The sequence below is a fragment of the Eucyclogobius newberryi genome, unplaced genomic scaffold, assembly GCF_026437365.1.
Source record: "Eucyclogobius newberryi isolate DKJ021-1_F unplaced genomic scaffold, fEucNew1.0.hap1 SCAF_22, whole genome shotgun sequence".
NCBI classification, from domain to species: Eukaryota; Metazoa; Chordata; class Actinopteri; order Gobiiformes; family Gobiidae; genus Eucyclogobius; species Eucyclogobius newberryi.
The window spans coordinates 5,787,778-5,803,095 of record NW_027315857.1 but is presented as its reverse complement, the minus strand read 5'-3'; the positions used below and the strand labels follow the sequence as shown (position 1 = coordinate 5,803,095).

Here is a 15,318-nt window from a genome sequence, read left to right as displayed (position 1 = left end):
TGAATTTTATTTTGTGTTCAAACTTTTTTTAACTTATAGATTGCTCAGTCTAATTTGTTTGGGATGTGTGTTTGATCATTTTGGTGAGCTAGCTTTCCTTGATTTAAACTTTAGTGGATTGCACAGCATTTTGTGAAATGTCCCAACATTTTGATGACACAAAACTGCAGAGCCTGTCAAAATATGCAAGGGTTTTTCGACTTTGCGAGACTAAGGGCGGATCTAGTGGGACTGTATAGCACACAAACGGTGAGGAATGAATGCAAGTCTCCTGCACAGCTTCTCCTCTTTTTGGTCCAGAACGACCTGTTTAAGGTGCTCTTTAGGGTTCATTCGCATTTGTAAATCGGTCACTGAAAGAGTCGTGCCTCCCTAGCCCTGAACCTCAGCGCAAGTCACTGAAATTAACATGTCTATTGTTACAACCTGTAGGATCCTCTATAGTTTCAGTAAATATGACCTGCTAATGCTTCAAATTTAACAAATTACCATTTTCAATTCTGGTTTGGAACTCTGTTGTGCATATTTTTTTATTTAAAACTTTAGAAAAAAAAATAGAAAAAAAATACTGTTATCATTGACAGGTTTGTTCAAGATAATTTGAATTGTACTCTGTAGTTTGATGACTGGAAATTTATCATGACATATCAATATCAATATACATTTTATTCAATATAAACTGCATAATCTTAACAATGTATTATATATACAATCCATTGTGTATATATACAAAATGTATATATATTATTACATGCAGAAATCAATCAAAATGCAACTTGTTCAAGATTAAAGGCTCACAAAAGAAGATTTCACATAATATGTCCCATTTAAAAACTTTTTTTTCACATCAATATTAACATTAGACCACCCGTTCTTCTCTATTGGATGTTGAAGTAGACACATTCAGTCCAAGTGTCTTCCGTGTGTCTTCTGGATCTCTTGTTCTTGGTCTGTTCCATGGCCACATAGTAAAGAACATCTCCTTCTTTGAAAGCCTAATATTGTAAAAACAAAACAAAAAAATAACATTATTGTAAGAATAACAAGTTCATTCAGTCACCCTTCACACACACAATCAGAGACACTGGGGGCGAATCAGGTTAAGTGTCTTGCCCAAGACAGTATCGCACCGCCAACCTTTGGGCCAGTAGGAGAGAGCGGGATTCAACCACTGAACTACTGCCGCCATAATGTAATGGTAAATTCATTCAGATGATGAGATTATGCTTTGTTTATCCTGACATAATGAATCAATTTTAAACCTACCAAATCTCAAAGACTAAATTTTCACTTAGTATATCAACATCCACTGTCCACACAAGTTTAGTTATTTTCCTACATTATGCACCTATAATCGTTCTATGGACAAATTAATTCTATATGTTAGGTCGGGGATTTGTAATATTAGTTCTGCTATAGCAGGTGAACCATTTGAGACACAGAGCTCATCTTGGCCTTAATTTGAAGCTAATAGATTTTCTATTTACATATGAAACACTAATGTCATGCAGTACGGTTACCATGTAACTGTGAAGAGAATTTGTCAAAAAGAAGGTCATTATTAGTTAAATATTATTTTCATTAAATTGTTTAATAACTGATGCATAAACTCCTATAATGTTATATTGCTGTATTTGTCATCATATCAGTGGCATTTGTTCCAGACTTTCAGACTTCCATACAGTCATACAATTAAGTTTTTTGTGGATATTTGGGACCAAATGTGGTGGAGTTGAAATCGTAATGGGTTTACAATAATGAAAAATAATAGTAAGAGAGAAGTAAAATGACATAGGAGAGGGCTGGCTCCTGGACCATAATTATTATCAAAGGAAGTGTTTTCAAAATGTGTTCAAAATGGAGAATGATCATCAGGTAAAGCATTGTGATGGTCATTCCTGTGAATACGGCGTAACGATGCATTCTGATAATAAAATACATAATTTTGAGTAATTAACTAAAGATTTTGAGTGTTTTTTCAAACTTCCTATAAGTTTATGTGTTTATAAGTATATGTTCTTTTCTTCTGTATCTACCTCTGTATCTACCTGCATTGCACCAATGAAATTTCCCCATGTGGGACAATAAAGGAATATCTTATCTTATCTTGTCTTGTGTGTACAATGTTTATATGAATTGTTTTAAGGAATGCGTTGAAAAAATAAAATAAAAATAGTTCTGAACTAAAAAATGTGCCAAAGCAGCAAAGAAAATGTAACATAAAAACAGTGACGGCGAAAGTTAGAATTGGTTAGTTGCATAGTGAAGGAACTTGACCGAAGAAAAGACCAAAATGAGTAAGGTGAGGGTTATGGACTTTAAAAACAGGGAGGAGCCCTTTAGGTGTGTGGTAAGCATTTTGAGCTCTGGAGAAGTTCAAAATGAAGAAACATATCATGATGTTGATTTTGCATAATGTGTCACCTAATTAACCTAATTAAGTTGTTATATACACCAAACATACCTTGGTTATAGTTTTTTTAGAGGTTGAAGCAAAATACCACTCTGGAAAGCAAACACACGTTTAATAAAATACATACATCTCTATTTTCAATTGGAACACATTAAATAAATACAAACCTGCATTATTCCGCTTGTTCAAAATGCATAGAATAAGGGCCAGTAAAACAACCACAACAGAAGTGAATGCTAACGCAGCACTCAGGACAGCAACCTGGGTAGATTCTGTAAAAACTACACAAGCAAAACAGAAATTAAACTATAAATCAGATGGTAAGCATGACAGAAAATGTGTTCTTAAAGATGTATGTCTTCATTGATATGTTAATGCTTTGCCTGGAATGTTACATTGTTTGGCATTAAATACAAATACAGCTATTTTTATTGTTCAAAAACAACAGGAAAAGCAAACGTTATTACGATGAGCAGGCTTGTCTTTTTATCAGACCGGTTACTTTGTTTCCATGAAAAAGTGAAAAAGTACTCTTATGTGTAAAAGTACTTTTTTGTGTAAAAGTATTTTTTTGTGTCAAAGTATTTTTTTTGTGTTAAAGTACTTTTTGTGTAAAAGTACTTTTTGTGTAAAAGTATTTTTTGTGTAAAAGTACTTTTTGTGTAAAAGTACTTTTTGTGTTAAAGTACTTTTTTGTGTAAAAGTACTTTTCTGCGTAAAAGTACTTTTTGTGTAAAAGTACTTTTATGTGTAAAAGTACTTTTTTGTGTAAAAGTACTTTTTGTGTAAAACAGTACTACATGTGTGTAAGAGTACTATGTGTGTAAATATTAATATGTTGAAGTGTGAAGTGGTTTAAAGTAGTTTAATTGTGTAAAATTGCTGAATTTGTGTAAAAAGTACTTTTGTGTGTAAAAGTACTGTGTTCAATGCCCCATTCATTTCAATGGGGAAAAAGTACTTTTGTAAATACTGCAAAAAGTACAAGTAGTACAAATGTCAAAAGTAATAGCAGTAATGAGACAGTGAAAACGATCGTAATGAGGTATAACTTGTTGAAATCGGTGAAAGTGTTAAGGAGTTGAAATGCGCCGAAGGTCGAAAAGTGTCAAAATACTGATACTTTTGCAAATACTGCAAAAAGTACAAGTAGTACCAATGTCAAAAGTAATAGCACACGTAATACTGTGAAAGCGATCACGCAGACACTCAATTAATAGTTTCCTTAACCAAAACATATCTGCCCTCTTTTTCTTTACATTCAAAACTTTGTAAAGCTTTTTTGTTGTAAATCAATATTACAAATCCCCTCCTGTGCTTGCCTCTGTAAGAATGTATGAATAGGAAACAAATGTATTTATTTTTTTCTATCTCGTTCAAATGAGTCTCTTGTAAATATATAATGTATATTTTTTTCTTTTGTCATTTTTATTTTTTTTTAATCCAATGTCATTGGATTAATTGTATATATTTTGCCAAAGTTAATTTTCAAATAAACTCTCTAGTAAAACACTCTTAGGTGAACCCGTCATTTCCCGGAGATTTGTTGTTTTTTTGTATTTCGATTGCACTTTGAATTTCAGTACCGTAGATGTTATTACAGCACCTATTTCTGTTTTGCTCTTCAGTCATTGGAGACAAATTGAGAGTGTCCAAAATATTGTATTTCCTCCTCCTCATCTTCTGACACCCTGGTGAAAAGTTTCCTGCAGAAGGACCCAAATGATGACCTTACCCGGTTCCGTCCGGCCAAAACCACACTACTCTGACCATCTCACACTTCAAAAATCATGCATTTCTGCCAGGGATCTATCCGCCCATTGTCGTCGTAATCTTGTCAGTAATCTCCCGTAAAGCACCCATAATCACCGGGTCTATCCAAATCTCTCCTGCAGAAGGATCTGATCTGGAGCTGGATCGATCGGGTGAAGGGGGCAGCAGTGGAGCTTGAGCCAGGGCGTGTAAGTGCATAGAGACTAGCACCGGTGCAGTGCTGGCTATCTTAGGAGTAGCATTGCTAGCCCAATTCTCAGTGGTGTTTTTAGGCCCGAGCCCCAGCAGGGCGGAGGGCCTATTGCTCCCGCAACGCTGCCGAAGGCAGCGTTGCAACTGTCTGACCAAACAGCCCGCATGTTTGGTGCCCCTTCGCCCCTGGCAAGTACAGTGAACTAGCCCATGCCGAAGGCATGGATCATGCATACTTACTCCTGCTATGACAGAAATAGTCAACAATTTGTGAATGGGCGTAGCCCATTCACAAATTGTTGACAACAGCAGCGCAAAGCGCTGCATTCCTCCAAAAACCCTCCTGGCATCGTCCTGTACGCGAGAATCCATGCCGCAGGCATAGGCCATGCTTGTATCTGCTCAAATCAATGGAAGTCTATCGGGAAGGCTTAGAGCTTTCAAACGATGTATAATTTGTTGTTATAGTGGAAACGGCTATATTGTTTTTGCTAAAAATATTATTATTAGGCCCGAGCGCCACAAGCTGGCGAGAGGCCTATTAATCTCGTAAGGCCGTGCGAAGCACGGCTGCGAAAGTGCGCACGTAGTGCGCACGAAATCGAGCGCGAAGCGCTCGCCCACTTCCAAACACTCACTAACGCACTCCTCCACTCATGCACGCCCCGTGCATACTAATTAGTTGTAGGAAAATGGAACATTACCGTTGTAAACGGGCGAAGCCCGTGCAAAAGTTCGCACTAAACGAGCACTTTACATTGGGATGACGACCGCGAAGCGGTCGTCATCCCCATATAAAGCACTCATTTGCGCTAAGTAGCTCACGAATACGTTCCCCATCTCTTGCATGTTCCGTGCATATAAGCATGTAATGCAAAAATTGAACATTATTACTGTATAGAGGGCCAAAAACACAAAGTGGGCGGAGCCCACTCAAAATTATCGAAAGTACCCGTCAGTGACCAGGGACCCACACCATGAGGTAGGAAAGCGCGAGCGCTTTCCGAAAATGTATAGTTTATGATATTTGAAAAATGGGAAACATTGTTTTCGCATCGGAATATTATTCTTTCTTTCTTTCTTTCTTTCTTTCTTCTTCTCGGGACCAACCCCCCTATTTTTCACCCAGTGAACATTGACGAAAAGTCACAAAAATGTGCACACCTCTAAAAATCGTGCCTCTCTACATTCTGGCTATTTCCCTTTTCTAAAATAAAAAAAATTGGCGCGTCAGCGCCACTAAATGTACCAAAAATGCATTGAGAGATGGGAAATGACCCAAAAAAAATCTGATCGTAGAATCATGAAATTTGGCGCAGAGGTAGATGGTGACAAGAGAAGTAAAAAATATTATTACGGCAATGCCGTCCGCCCAACCAAATGTCGGCCATATTGCTTCAAAAATGGCTAAACATGACTTCGGAGTTTTTCCAAACGTCGTACTTTTACGAACTCCTCCCAGGGCGTTGGCCCTAAAAAGCTGAAATTTGGTGAAAATGCTACTGAGGAGTGGGACATCAAAAGTTATCCAAATTACATTGATACCTCTCACGGTCTCTGAGCGGCGAAGCCGCAAACTGTAGCTAGAATTTCAGAAATCTCCCATATTTAAAATTTCTGCCGTTTGCGCAGATAAAGTCCGAATTGCGTCAAATTAGAATCAGTTGTTAAACTCTTTGCCCTAAACCTACTTGAAGTGAAATAAATTCATTTGGCGCCACAGCGCCCCCTACAGATTTTATATGGAGGTTAAATGTTTAGTTTTGCGAAATTATGTGAAATTTGACACACAACTCAATTTTAGCATCCCCATCAAAAAAGTCAATGACTCATGTCATAATTGTTATGGCGTTGCCGTAACGATGACCGAAACCTTTCATGTTTACACTTTAGACTTTCACAAACTCCTCCCAGGGCGTCAGCCCTATTAACCTGAAATTTGGTGAGACTCATCTTCAAGACCATCAAAAGTTATCCACATTTTCATTCAAAGAGTCACGGTGTCTGTGCGGCAAAGCCGCACATTTTGCCAAGAATTCAAAATAAAATAGCTTTTTGATGGTAAAACAAAGGGGAGAAGATGTGACAGCGTCACAGATTCAGCAGTAGGCGTAATAAAAGGACAATTGGGGCTCCTCTTGCGGCGTGGCGGCGGCGTGGCGGCGGCGTGGCGAGGGCCGATCATTGCCGCTTGCGGCTATATTTATTATTATTTTTCTTGTTCTTCAGCGCTTTGATCTCTAATTTGACCCCCTGAACATGCTCAAAAACTCACCAAACTTTGCCCAAAATTCAGAATTGGCGAAAAATTTTGTTTTTTCTGGGCCATTTTTTTTTTCGTTAAAAAATGGCGCGACAGCGCCACCGACAAAAGTCAAAATACATTGCGCCTATGGGAGACGCCCCGAGGTCAACTTTGTCGTAAAGCTACGAAATTCGGGACACGCATTCCTCTCGTGAGGACAAAAAAAAAAAATCATTGTGGCCACGCCCCCAGACTTACTCTATGGCCGCCATCTTCCTTTGAAAATGAAAACACGCTGTGTTAGCCATTTTGTTCACGTCAAACTTTGACGAACTCCTCCTAGGGCGTTTTGCCCACCGACTTCAAAATCGGCGTACGTCCTCTGGACAAGTGGGGCATCTAAAGTTATCCAATTTTTTGAGATACCTTTTACGGTCTGTGTGCGGCGCAGCCGCAAAGTTGGACAATTTATTTTGGAATATTGCAGATCTAAAAATTGCTCCCATTTGATCAAAACCAGTCCGATTAGGACCAAATTTGAATCAGTTGTTAAACTTTCTAGTTTGGACCAGTTTATGATGACAAAATTGAAATGGGCGCGATAGCGCCCCCTACAGAGTGACCTTTAAATTAACATTGAAGGTCAAAAATTAGTTTTACCAAAATGTTCTAAACTTTACCCAAAATTCTATTTTGCCGTCCCGATCACAAAAGCCAATCAGACAAATGCCTTATTTTTTACGGCGTAGTCGTAGCGATGACAGAAACCTCCCATGTTATCCCTATGGGAAAACCGCAAAATCTCTCAAATATCCACATTTTTATGTTTCACACTTTTAACGAACTCCTCCTAGTGCGTTTTGCCCACGAACCTCAAAATCTGTGTACGTCCTCTAGACAAGTGGGGCATCTAAAGTTATCCAAATTTTAAGGATAACTTTTACGGTCTCTGTGCGACGGAGCCGCAAACGTTTCCCAGAATTCTGACTATTTGGCCTTCAGAGTGGCCTATAAACAATAGAGTTTTTCCAAATGACATGACATTTTGAACAAAATTCTAATTTGCCATCCTGATCATAAAAGTATGAGAGCCAAAGTCATATTTTGTACGGCGTAACCGTAGCGATGACAGAAACATCCCATGTTATCCTTATGGGAAAATCGCAGAATCGCTCAAATCACCACATTTTTTATGCTTCACACTTTAACAAACTCCTCCTAGGGCGATTGTCCGATCAAGTTCATATTTGGAGAATATCATCTACACAAGCGGGGCATCAAAACGTATCCATATTTTGATTCTAAGTGCTACGGTCTTTGTGTGGCGGACCCGCAAATATATGTCAGAAATGGGAAAACAGCGAAATCTCTGAAATGTTCACATTTACGCTTCACACTTTAACAAACTCCTCTGTCGGCAATAGCTCGATCAAGCTCATATTTGAGGAAATATCATCTACACAAGCGGCATCAAAACTTATCCATATTTATATTCTAAGTGCTACGGTCTCTGTGCGGCGGAGCAGCAAATTTGACTGACACTTGTGTTGATTTGCACTGGATTGGCCATGTCCACTGTGTCGCCGTCTGTCAAGTTCTTTTTTAATTCAACACACAATAAGGGCGCCATCTTTATCAAGTCGAAAGCGCTGAGTCGGAAGGGCGGCGGCCCGCGAGGGCCGTTGGATGCCGCTTGCGGCTTTAATTATTATTATTTTTCTTGTTCTTCATCGCTTTGAACTCTAATTTGACCCCCTGAACATGCTCAAAAACTCACCAAACTTTGCCCAAAATTCAGAATCGGCGAAAAATTTTGTTTTTTCTGGGCCATTTTTTTTTTCCTAAAAAAATGGCGCGACAGCGCCACCGACAAAAGTCAAAATACATTGCGCCTATGGGAGACGCCCCGAGGTCAACTTTGTCGTAAAGCTACGAAATTCGGAACACGCATTCCTCTTGTGAGGACAAAAAACAAATATTATTGTGGCCACGCCCCCAGACTTACCCTATGGCCACCATCTTCCTTTGAAAATGAAAACACGCTGTGTTAGCCATTTTGTTCACGTCAAACTTTGACGAACTCCTCCTAGGGCGTTTTGCCCAACAACTTCAAAATCGGTGTACGTCCTCTGGACAAGTGGGGCATCTAAAGTTATCCAATTTTTTGAGATACCTTTTACGGTCTGTGTGCGGCGCAGCCGCAAAGTTGGACAACTTATTTTGGGATATTGCAGATCTAAAAATTGTTCCCATTTGATCAAAACAAGTCCGATTAGGACCAAATTTGAATCAGTTGTTCAACTTTCTAGTTTGGACCAGTTTATGATGACAAAATTGAAATGGGCGCGATAGCGCCCCCTACAGAGTGACCTTTAAATTAACATTGAAGGTCAAAAATTAGTTTTACTAAAATTGTCTAAACTTTACCCAAAATTCTATTTTGGCGTCCCGATCAAAAAAGCCAATCAGACAAATGCCTTAATTTTTACGGCGTAGTCGTAGCGATGACATAAACCTCCCATGTTATCCCTATGGGAAAACCGCTAAATCTCTCGAATATCCACATTTTTCTGTTTCACACTTTAACGAACTCCTCCTAGTGCGTTTTGCCCACCGATCTCAAAATCGGTGTACGTCCTCTAGACAAGTGGGGCATCTAAAGTTATCCAAATTTTAAGGATAGATTTTACGGTCTCTGTGCGAAGGAGCCGCAAACGTTTCCCAGAATTCTGACTATTTGGCCTTCAGAGTGGCCTATAAACAATAGAGTTTTTCCAAATGACATGATATTTTGAACAAAATTCTAATTTGCAATCCTGATCATAAAAGTATGAGAGCCAAAGTCATATTTTGTACGGCGTAACCGTAGCGATGACAGAAACATCCCATGTTATCGTTATGGGAAAATCGTAGAATCGCTCAAATCACCACATTTTTACGCTTCACACTTTAACGAACTCCTCCTAGGGCGATTGTCCGATCAAGTTCATATTTGGAGAAAATCATCTACACAAGCGGGGCATCAAAACGTATCCATATTTTGATTCTAAGTGCTACGGTCTCTGTGTGGCGGACCCGCAAATATATGTCAGAAATGGGAAAACAGCGAAATCTCTAAAATGACCACATTTTTACGCTTCACACTTTAACGAACTCCTCCTAGGCCGATTGCCCGATCAATCTCATATTTGGGGAAAATCATCTACACAAGCGGGGCATCAAAAGTCAGTCATATTTTGATTTCAAGTGGTACGGTCTCTGTGCCGTGGAGCTGCAAATATACTGTCACAAATGGGAAAACGCCAAATCTTTGAAATGTTCAAATTCATGCTTCACACTTTAACAAACTCCTCCGTGGGCAATAGCTCGATCAAGCTTTACTTTGGGAAATATCATCTACACAAGCGCGGCATCAAAAGTTATCCATATTTATATTCTAAGTGCTACGGTCTCTGTGCGGCGGCGCAGCAAATTTGACTGACACTGTAGGCGTAATAAAAGGACAATTGGGGCGCGTTAGCGCCCCCTCCTCTTGCGGCGTGGCGGCGGCGGCGGGGCGAGGGCCGATCATTGCCGCTTGCGGCTATATTTTTTATTATTTTTCTTGTTCTTCTGCTTTTTGAGCTCTAATTTGACCCCCTGAACATACTCAAAAACTCACCAAACTTTACCCAAAATTCAAAATCGGCGAAAAATTTGGTTTTTTCTGGGCCATTTTTTTTTTCGTTAAAAAATGGCGCGACAGCGCCACCGACAAAAGTCAAAATACATTGCGCCTATGGGAGACGCCCCGAGGTCAACTTTGTCGTAGAGCTACGAAATTCGGAACACGCATTCCTCTTGTGAGGACAAAAAACAAATATTATTGTGGCCACGCCCCCAGAATTACCCTATGCCCGCCATCTTCCTTTGAAAATGAAAACACGCTGTGTTAGCCATTTTGTTCACGTCAAACTTTGACGAACTCCTCCTAGGGCGTTTTGCCCACCGACTTCAAAATCGGCGGACGTCCTCTGGACAAGTGGGGCATCTAAAGTTATCCAATTTTTGGAGATACCTTTTACGGTCTGTGTGCGGCGCAGCCGCAAAGTTGGACAACTTATTTTGGGATATTGCAGATCTAAAAATTGTTCCCATTTGATCAAAACAAGTCCGATTAGGACCAAATTTGAATCAGTTGTTCAACTTTCTAGTTTGGACCAGTTTATGATGACAAAATTGAAATGGGCGCGATAGCGCCCCCTACAGAGTGACCTTTAAATTAACATTGAAGGTCAAAAATTAGTTTTACCAAAATTTTCTAAACTTTACCCAAAATTCTATTTTGGCGTCGCGATCAAAAAAGCCAATCAGACAAATTCCTTAATTTTTACGGCGTAGTCGTAGCGATGACATAAACCTCCCATGTTATCCCTATGGGAAAACCGCTAAATCTCTCGAATATCCACATTTTTATGTTTTACACTTTAACGAAGTCCTCCTAGTGCGTTTTGCCCACCGACCTCAAAATCGGTGTACGTCCTCTAGACAAGTGGGGCATCTAAAGTTATCCAAATTTTAAGGATAGCTTTTACGGTCTCTGTGCGACGGAGCCGCAAACGTTTCCCAGAATTCTGACTATTTGGCCTTCAGAGTGGCCTATAAACAATAGAGTTTTTTCCAAATGACATGATATTTTGAACAAAATTCTAATTTGCCATCCTGATCACAAAAGTATGAGAGCCAAAGTCATATTTTGTACAGCGTAACCGTAGCGATGACAGAAACATCCCATGTTATCCTTATGGGAAAATCATAGAATTGCTCAAATCACCACATTTTTACGCTTCACACTTTAACGAACTCCTCCTAGGGCGATTGTCCGATCAAGTTCATATTTGGAGAATATCATCTACACAAGCGGGGCATCAAAACTTATCCATATTTTGATTCTAAGTGCTACGGTCTCTGTGTGGCGGACCCGCAAAAATATGTCAGAAATGGGAAAACAGCGAAATCTCTGAAATGTTCACATTTACGCTTCACACTTTAATGAACTCCTCTGTGGGCAATAGCTCGATCAAGCTCATATTTGGGGAAAATCATCTACACAAGCGGGGCATCAAAAGTTATCCATATTTTTATTCCAAGTGCTACGGTCTCTGTGCGGCGGCGCAGCAAATTTGACTGACACTTGTGTTCATTTGCACTGGATTGGCCATGTCCAATGTGTCGCGCCGTCTGTCAAGTTCTTTTTTTATTCAACACACAATAAGGGCGCCATCTTTATCAAGTCGAAAGCGCAGAGTCGGAAGGCCGGCGGCCCGCGAGGGCCGTTGGATGCCGCTTGCGGCTTTAATTCTCCTTGTTTTTCTTAGACATTTTACAAAATAAGTGTCCAGTCCACTCCCACATGAAAATACCAGATCTTCCCAGGTGAACCCGCAACAAACACAGATATTTTGTCCACGAATACGACTGCAGCCGGACAGACATCCAGACAATCCAAGCGGTGGAAGTCCACAAAGTAGCTTTTTAAAGGCATCAAGCCCAGGGACCAAAGGTGTTGCAGTCATAGTTAGATCAGTGCAGTGTTGATGAAACGTGTTAAACTTGTCTCATTGCTTGAGTGGATAGCACATGGGCGCTCTATGAGCAGGCCGTTGTTGGCCGTGCATTGTTGCGGAAAAGCAAAGAGAGGGAACATTTGGATACCATTATTCTTGTGTATATGAGGTGTTATTTGTGATTGTAACTATTGTGGTTTTCAGCTAAATTAAGGGTCTATTTAGATTTTGGGGCTATCTTTTAATATGATTTATTTTTGTATATTTTTTGTTAATATGGGATTTAAAAATTTGTTAAAGGGATACTTTTATATTTATTAGTACTTATTAAACAAGGCCTTTATACTTATTTTTTGGCTATCACACATAAGTATAAGTATATAAGTATGAATATAATATAAGTATAAGTCACACCCCGGCCAAAACTATGAAAAAAGTTGTGACTTATAGTCCGGAAAATACGGGTGCACCAACAACCACTATTCCCACCTAAGTAACACACATTGTGATTGTACGGGTCAGATTTGATAGGAACATCTGACATCTAAATTAATTAAACAAATAATTGATCTTGTATTGAGCAGCATAATTAATTTGCTTACCATTCAGTTTGGTCCCCTTCCCAAAAAGCAGGTGTCCACAGGCAGCCACAGCGCAGTAGTCGGTCCCAGTCTGCTCTGAGCTCAAATTGTATATGGGGAGCTTGTAGACACAGGAGTTTGTTGGACTGTCTGTAGTATTGCTCTCACACTGATCATTGCTGCTTCCATAGCTGTAAAGGACTCTTGCTATGGATTCCTCAAACTGTTTGAACCAGTAAATCCTGTACGGTCCAACACAGCTTTCCGGCTGGACACTACAGTTTAGAATCACAGAATGTCCCGGTTCTATGTCCTCGCTGGGAGACAGATGAACCTCTGTTTGGATCTTCAATCCTGTTCCTTTGACTTCTACATTTGTCCCCTCTGCAAAATGCAGCTTGTACAGTTGGCTAGAAGCACAATAGTACATAGCTGTGTCGGAAACTTGCAAATTGAAAATTATCAGGGTGTTGTCAGTAGTCAAACTGAAACGTGATTTGCTTTTAAATTCATCATAAAATAGGGCCTTAGTGTCAAATGTATAGAGCGTTGACATAAGTGTAGGTAACTGTCCAAGATTTTGCCTAAACCAATACATTATGTCACATTTTTCAGAAATTGAGCAAACCAGGATTATTTGATCGCCAACATTCTTCTTCACGTAACTTCCACTTGAGTGAAAGCATGATGATGTCAATACTTGACCTAAATAAAATAATAGATAGAATAAATATAAAGCAGAAAAGCTTTACTCTAAATTGAAAGGGTTAAAAACTCACCCGCAATCAAAAATGTCTGAAAAATCAACATAATGGAAGAATTCTACCAAGTTTGCCTCGAGTGTCAAACTTCAGAAGTGTTAGAGATGAAATGCAGTTGACATGGTTCGCTTTCTGCCCCTCCTTTTGTGATTTGATAACCACATCCTCAGGTTTTTGTGTTTGCTGTACCTGCTTTTTACTGAATGTATTGATTTTAAACTATTTGTAATCGTCCACATATGCATCATGAGTATCTTAATTATTCACGCGATGAGGTTATTAGCACTTTTTAAGACTCCAAGAGTGAGTTTTGCCATCATGGTAAAACAAACTTCCTGCTTTGAGGAGAATAAAATACTCCAGATGCTTTTACAATATATATGTACTGGGGGAAAACTATGGAGGAATCAAAAAAATTAAATATGCAATACATTCATTAAATCGGCAATTAATGAAGTAAATATGCAATTAATGAATTAATATAAATGGATTGACAAAATTATTTATTTAATACATTCATAATTTCATGGTGTTATATCTGTCCGACTCATGCTGCTCTGTTCGAGTCTACTTCTCTACAGGGGGACCTCTGCTGTTACTGATATATTGCTCAGATTAACAGGAATACTGTGGAAATGAATCACCATTGTTCCAATAAAGATACGATTTTGAGTGTTGGTAAACAACCCTAAAGCTCCGGGGCATGTGCCCAGTTAAGTGTGTTGCTTTCCAGTGTCAGAACAGCACAAATGAAACATGACCAGAGCACTGGGTACAGCAGAGTAAGTGCCGCAGTGTGGTGCAAACTCTGGGTGTGAAGTGGGGCTGGAGAGAGAGTGCTCTAACTGTGTTACTATCTCTCTCTGTAGAGCAGAGTTGGTGGTCCATTGCCCACTTGAAGGTTGTATGGACCATTTTCATTTGTTTTTAGTTGACAATAGCTGGTAAAATAACATAACAGGTGTGCAACAGGCATTGTGTAGCCTCTTGCAGAACATGTGAAGACCCTAAGGTTATGGCTTCTTGAAACCAACTGAAATCCTCCTGCATTCTGAAGTTTGGGACAGGTACAGTTTCTCTGTAACAACTTGAGGGTCACTGTCATTGCCTCGGAACAGAAAATAAAACACATTGCGACTCTGCAATTACATATAGGACATGGTATTATAACAAGAATTGCAATCCGTTTCAATGAAAGTTTGAAGACTGAAAACAAATTACTTCATTGTGCCACTCCTCTCGTTCAAATAAAGCATGACCTGGTAATTTACTTGGCATATTGTCAGAGCAGCAACATGTGTATTGTGTGAATTCCTTGTGTTTTAGAACTACTAATGCAGAGTAGTATATGTGAATAAAGACACACAATTGCCAGAAGGGATGCGTACCGGTAAGCAGGACCGGATCTGGATTTGTAAAAACGTTTCGGTTCACTTCCAAAAAACGAAACCCCAGTGATTCGGTTCTGGACTCATAAAAGATCTAGCACTCACATACCATATCCTTATCGTTCTAGAATCTAGACCATCTGAAACCTTCCATGGATTGTGAAATTTGCGCTGGAAAAGACGTAAACACTGACGTCGCTGTCAATGGCGCACCCGGACCCATTAGCGATGTACGCGTCTTCCGCGTGGCAAAAGTTGAAGCCGACGAAATTTGTTTAAAGACACGAGAGATCGAACATTGAGGGCGGCAGGCTGTAAGATCGCTGGCTTTATTTGAACCGTTTTAAGCCGCCGCGTGCGTCGCCGCTTGTGCCGGTCCGTGTGTTAGTTTAAGACTGCTTGTAAATATTATAACTTCT

At 39.6% G+C, this 15,318-nt stretch overlaps 1 protein-coding gene across 1 annotated transcript; it reads right to left on the bottom strand.

The window, feature by feature from the left end:
- Window positions 1-878: 878 nt before the first annotated feature.
- LOC140372099 (uncharacterized) lies at window positions 879-13,604 on the bottom strand. The gene is made up of 5 exons (XM_072459381.1): window positions 13,530-13,604; window positions 12,772-13,455; window positions 2,581-2,694; window positions 2,465-2,505; window positions 879-995 (listed from the first exon to the last, which is right to left on the bottom strand). The coding sequence occupies exons 1-5, from the start codon at window positions 13,558-13,560 to the stop codon at window positions 879-881; spliced, it is 987 nt and encodes a 328-aa protein (XP_072315482.1). The 5' UTR covers window positions 13,561-13,604.
- Between the last annotated feature and the right edge of the window lie 1,714 nt (window positions 13,605-15,318).